At 55.9% G+C, this 6279-nt stretch overlaps 1 protein-coding gene across 1 annotated transcript in view; it reads right to left on the bottom strand.

Annotated features, from left to right (window-relative positions):
* Nucleotides 1-5095: 5095 nt before the first annotated feature.
* Nucleotides 5096-6279, bottom strand: part of LOC121661096 (epiplakin-like) — a 13428-nt gene continuing 12244 nt past the window's right edge. Inside the window, exon 3 of the mRNA XM_042020885.1 lies at nt 5096-5904. Within this exon, the coding sequence (XP_041876819.1) occupies nt 5722-5904 (183 nt within the window). The 3' untranslated portion in view covers nt 5096-5721. The remainder of the gene's footprint in view (nt 5905-6279) is intronic.

Raw genomic sequence — 6279 nt, 5'->3', positions numbered from 1 at the left:
GAAGGAAGGAAGGAAGGAAGGAAGGAAGGAAGGAAGGAAGGAAGGAAGGACGGACAGTAAATAATGGAGAGGAAAGGTATCACCCACCACCCATCACCCAGTGAGGAGACTTGACCATTGCAATTTCGGTGGCCGTGGTCGGACTGATGGTCACAGCCTCCATCCATCAGGGGTGGGGGCCCACAAAACAGGAATCCAGTGGGTTAATTTACATTCAGCTTTAGGTGGGGGTGTCCAGGTGTTTCCCCTGGAGGGCAATTTTACACTACTGGATGCAACACTGTGAATCGTGCTGTCCTCTGGAGGAAGCCTCCGAAATGAGTCGGGGGGTGCTTCGGGGGTCTTTGGGGGTCTCTGATGGTTGCTGGCCCCTTCTAATGCCATGATGCTGTTTGGCGCTGCTCCTCGTGCTGCCGTAGCCGAGTCAGCGGTGTCTTATCAGAAGGAATCCTTATCAGAGGATCTGCTTCTGACCGGCGTTTTGCTTTGCCTGGCCAGAAATCAGCCGGTTTAAGGCATCAATCCCAGGGAACCACGAGGAGTGCAGGGCTCAACCAGTTTGTCTGAAAGAGTTCTGTCTGTCACACAGGGGACACCGGTAACCAGAGAAATCCGGCAGCACCCGGTGCCCCTCTGCCTGGCCCGACCCACGGCGGGGAGCTCGTGCGCCGGCATTCCCAGGGCGTGGAGCCGGCCGTGCGCCGGGAGCGAGCTCCGGGCAGCTGCGGAGTGACTCGGGACCCGCCGAGCTGCGTGAGCGGGCAGAGCTGGGCCCGAGGGGGAACGTCCCCTCGGCGGGGCTGGACCCTCGGCGGGGCTGGACCCTCGGCGGTGTTGCCGTCCCCTGCAGGTGCCGCTGGCCCCACCCCTGCCCCGCCTGTTCTCAGCGCCGGCGCCTCCGGAGGAAAGAATAACAAAAATGTTCCCTTTCAAAGCAGCCCCGCGCCCAGGGGACGGGCACAGGCAGACACGGACACAGACAAAAATGCTCTTTATTCTGGCTGGGAGAGATTGCACAACTCTGATCTCTGTGGGAAACGGATTATCAAGTATCCTCTTCCCCGACTCATGATTCCTGGGAAAAAGCGATCGGCCAGGCTTTTCCTGGTGTTCAGGGCACGTGGCCTGTGGCAGGATCCGGGAGGGAGATAATCTGGGCGTGCTGGGGTGGTGCCAGAGCTGCAGGGATGGTGCCAGGGGTGCACCATGGCTGCAAATGCTTCCCTCACCCTTCCCAGGGAACTTGCTTATTTTTTGGCTTCCTGGCAGCCAAGTTTCCCTCAGCAGCTCTGGAGCACAGCGAGGGGAAGGAACATGCTTTAGATCTGGCCCAGGTTGCCCCCAGCCACACTCCTGTTTTCCCCTGAGGCACATTGGGACAGGGCACAGGTATGGACAGAGCTCTGCTCATTCAGTGCCTGCTCCATGGGGACCCCAAGCCCCCGAGCCCCCCACAGCTGAGGCTGTGGGGGCATCTCTGGAGCTCATCTTGGGCACTGGAGGATGTGCAGATCTAACTGGAGCTGGTGGGCTCTGCCCTTCTGCCCAGCTGGCCAAAGATGCAGCTCCACTGCCCTTCTCTGAGGGTCAGCCGTCTGTGCCAACCCCCTCTCCCAGGACGCAGGTGACAGGTTGTGCCAGTTTGGGCAAATTTGGAAATATATCCTCTGAGAGAAGGCAGGTTACAACCATCCCTCCCCCCACCAGGTTCAGGGAAAAAAAGAATTTTCCTCAAAGGAAAGTGAAAGAGATAAAAGTGTTTATTTAACGAACACACAGGAAAAAGATACTAATGCTAAATAAATACCTCTCACTGTAGAGAGAAAACCTGGGAAAATTTCAGAGTCCTTCCGTAGTCTCTCTCTCCCCATCCTTGGAGCTGGGATGGGGTGGTGGCCCCACCTCCAGGGCCAAGGTCTCGGTGGAAATTCCTCCCAATGTATCCTGATGTTGAAACCGTCCAGCAGAGAAAAAAAAAGGAAAAAACGAAGTCCCAGGAAAACAAAAGTTCAACTCTCCGTCTCTCTCTGGAGAAAAAGAAAGCCAAAAACTGGCTGGAAAGCTGCTTCCTCCCGCTTCCGCCGCTGCAGAAGCAGACAGGTTTTATCTCTGTGTCCTTGGAACATGAAAACAAACTGCAAACTGCTTTGAAAAGTACACTTTTCTCTCTCCCCTCTCAGGCTCAGTTTAAAGGCATAGAAAGACACAGAATTAATTTCTGGGCATAGGGCAGCGATATGGGATACAACATCATAAAGTCACCCCAAGACACAGGTGACTGGTGCTGGTAGAACGTCCTGCTGAGAGCAGACAGGGGAAACCTTGCCCCAGAGATCGTCACTGGATAAAAGTGGCTGCTCTGCCTGGGGTGGCTGAGCCTGCGCTCCCCCAGCTGAGCCTTCTACCACTGGCTCAGCTCACGGGGCACCTGGCCACCAACACCTTCAGGAGGACAGTGCCACCACACACATGGCTACTGTGGCCAGACCAGATGTGGGCAGTGGCCTCTGGGGACCTGCAGACCTGTGCCAATTGTGGCAGCTCGTGGTGCTTGGCCAAGCACTCCCAAATGTGCCCACAGAGCAAAGGCAGATGTGCCTCTGCCAGGAGCTCAGGAGTCATGGAATCACAGGATGGTTTGGGAAGGGAATTTAAAGATCATCCAGTGCCATGGGCAGGGACACCTTCTGCTAGACCAGGTTGCTCCAAGCTCCATCCAACCTGGCCTTGGACACTTCCAGCAATGGGGCAGCTGCAGCTTCTCTGGGCAACCTCTGCCAGGGCCTCCCCACTCTCCCAGGGAGGAATCTTCCCAATACCCAAGAATCCAGGAGGATTGCTGTGCTGTGGAGAGCTGGAACACGGGGTATTCCAATTGCACCCCCACCAAAAGGAACCCAGGGCTTCCCCAGCAGGTCGGCTTTGGGCTGCAGCGAGGGAGGGATGGAGGGGGAGAGGTGAGTCCCTACCTGTGCCTCAGCAGGGCCTTTGGTTCTTGTGTTTTCCACTTCCAGTTTTCTCAGCAGCTGATCCTTAAATGTGCCCCGGACACAGTGGGGCTGTGGGTTGGATTGGGTACGGCGGGGTTACGAAATCCCAGACTCACAGAATACCAGGATGGGTCAGGCTGGAAGGACCCATAGTGGGGGTCCTCAGGAAGGGTCATCACAGACCACATGGCACAGGAGTGTGTCCAGATGGCTCTGGAATGTCTCTGGTGAGGGAGACTCCACACCCGCTCTGGTCTCTGTTCCAGTGCTCGGTCACTGCACAGGAAAAAAGTTCTTCCTCATGCTCAGGTGGAACTCGCTGGGCATCAGTTCCTGCCCATTGCCTCCTGTCCTGTGGTTGGCACCATGGAGCAGAGCCTGGTTTGACACTTCCCTTCATTGCACAGGTCCCCTCTCAGTTGTCTCTTCTCAGGGCTGACCAGGCCCAGCTCCCTCAGCCCATCCCTCAGAGATGCTCCAGTCTCTCGTCTCCCCAGCCCTGGTGCTGCCTGTGCGTCCAGAGATGGGAATGGAGCTGGGAAAGGGTCTGGAGCCCCAGGAGAGGCTGAGGGAGCTTGGGGAGCTCAGCCTGGAGAAAAGGAAGCTCAGGGGAGACCTTCTCATTGTTCACAACTCCCTGACAGGAGGGTGGAACCAGGTGGGGGTCAGGCTCTGCTCCCAGGGCACAGGGGACAGGACAAGAGGAAATGGCCTCAAGCTGTGCCAGGGGAGGTTCAGGAGGGATATTGGGAAAATTCCTCCTGGAAAGGGCTGTGCAGCCCTGGGACAGCTGCCCAGGGCAGTGGTGGAGTTCCCATCCCTAGAAGTGTTCAATAAATGTGTGGATTTGACACGTGGGGACCTGGGTTAGAAGTGGCCTTGGTTGTGCTGGGGGAGCAGTTGGATTCCATGGTCTCACAGGGCTTTCCCAGCCCAAATGATTCCATGGCTGTAAGGACTGGGAAGGAAGGTGGGGAGGGAGGCAGGGGAGGAGGGAGTGTGGCACGGAGGACAAGGTCCACAGGCTCAGTGTTTAATATCCTGGAGGCCTCAGCCCAGCACCTGCCGGTCCCTGACCCAGGTCTGGGTGCTGCCAGAGCCCAGGGTGGCTTGTGCCCTGTCCTTGGGAGTGTCCCAAATCATGGCACAGTGCAGCAGCCGCAGGGACACCGCGCTGGCACCGACACAGTCGGATGTCACAGCAGCAGCACAGACACAGCCCAGTGACCCGACAGCGGCTGCTCCTGCTCACCTCCATGGAAAGGAGAATTGAGTTTCCAGGATGAGAAGACTCCCGGGAGACATTGTTGTGGCTTTTCAGTAACTAAAGGAGGCTGTAAGAGAGCTGGAGAGGGACCTGGGACAAAGGCCTGGAGTGACAGGACAAGGGGGGATGGCTTCAAATGGGAAGAAAGTAGGTTTAGATGGGATGTTGGAAGGAATTCTTCCCTGTGAGGGTGGGGAGGCCCTGGCAGAGGCTGCCCAGAGAAGCTGTGGCTGCCCCATCCCTGGAAGCCATCCCCAGGTTGGATGGAGCTTGTAGCAATCTGGGATAGTGGAAGGTGTCCCTGCCCATGGCAGGGTGTGGGACGAGAAGGTCCCTTCCCACCCAAACCATTCCATGATTCTGTGACTTCTCTCCCACTAATTTGTCCCATCATTTTCTGAGCCTGTGCAATTCTTCGGGCTCCACAGCAGGTTACGGTGAGGAGTCCCACAGCTCCTCTACACTTGTTCCCAGGTATCAGCTGTACAAGCTCTGGCCAAAAGTCAATTTTCTAGGACATTACCGTTAATTAAGGCAAACAGCCCAAGGCAGCACATTTAAGGAGGGTAAGTTTCCTTCTATTAAACAGCAATAGAATTATTCATCCCTGAACTCCATGGAAGAGTGGCTCGGGGCTGTTCCTCTCCTGGAGCATGGAATGTGGGCTGAGTCAGCTCAGGACACGGGAGGACAGAAGGAGCAGGAGGGAATGGAGGCTCCACTGTGGGTGGACAGACTGGAAGCACAGCACAGCCACTTACACTCTCGGCTCCTGTGAGGATCCATCCCCACAGAGGCTTCATGGAGGGAGGGAAAGCACAGCAAGAGACCAAACCACTCTGGGCTGAGGCTGTTTGTACTCCAGACACCCCCAGAAAAGCAGGGCAGGCTGAGGCATGGAGAGGAAACAGAGATGATGTGTCCCACACCAGTGACACCCAACGCAAGCCTGGCATCCTGCCCATGTGGAAATCTGCTCTCCAGGCAAAACTCAGGCTTGAAAACCTGCAACCCAAATATCGTCCTGCAAAGCTTCTGGGGAAAATAGCTGGCATATGCAAGAAAACAGAGGAAAAGAATAAAAATACCACTCACAGCACCAGTGGTATAGATACGGAACAAAGATATGCACTTAAACTTGTGTGAGGAAAATGAGGATGACACACTTCACCAAAATGACCTGAGATAACCCAGACTGGCTCCTCTGTTCCTGAAAGGCGACCAAAGGAAAAGGCACAATGCACTGCAACAACACTGCTCGAGGGAAGCACTTCAAAGCAGCACCTGATGTAGATGGCTGGTGGTAAAAGAAAGAGATCATGGAGGAAATTCCCTCACTGAGATCATAGACGGTAAAAAAACACTTTGAAAAAAAAGACAAAGACCAGTAGCGAAAGAATTATGCACAAAAGCAACATTCTTGTGCAAGGCAAAAACAAGGAAAAAACTCAAAAGGTTTTACAATTATTTTCTAAAAATATTAAGGAAATAAAGGCCCGTGTCCGGGTCAGGCACGCAGCGCTGCAGCAGCTGCAGGTACGTCAGGTTCTCGTGGGTGTTGGGGTCGAAGAAGCCCTTGGTGTCGTCGCCGGGGTCGGACAGGATCTGGCTCATCTCCTGGTCAAAGTAGCCACGCTTGTAGGCCACCTCCACGGGCAGGCGGTGGCTGTGCACGGGGTCAATGATGCCGCCGGTGGCGATCTGGGCCTCGAGCAGGCGGATGCCGTGATCCCTGACGATCAGCTCCTTCTTCATGGCCTGGAACAGGGAGATTTTGTCGCCCGTATAGGGGTCAGAGTAGCCCGTCACGGCCCGCTCGGCCGACAGCAGCTTCTCGTGCAGCTCGCTGCCCACCAGCCCGGAGGACACAGCCTCGTCCACAGAGAGCTTCTGGTTCTTGACTGGGTCGACCAGGAAGCCGGTGGCCGCCTGCGCCTCCAGCAGCACCAGCGCCGTGCCCTGCCTCAGGATGCCCTTCCACATGGCCTGGTAGATGCTCATCTTCTCCATCTTGCCAGGCTC

Source organism: Corvus kubaryi, unplaced genomic scaffold, assembly GCF_017639235.1.
Source record: "Corvus kubaryi isolate FWS band 111438036 unplaced genomic scaffold, C.kubaryi_AGA036_p1.0 37063, whole genome shotgun sequence".
Taxonomy (NCBI): Eukaryota; Metazoa; Chordata; class Aves; order Passeriformes; family Corvidae; genus Corvus; species Corvus kubaryi.
This window is presented reverse-complemented; position numbering and strand designations above follow the sequence as displayed.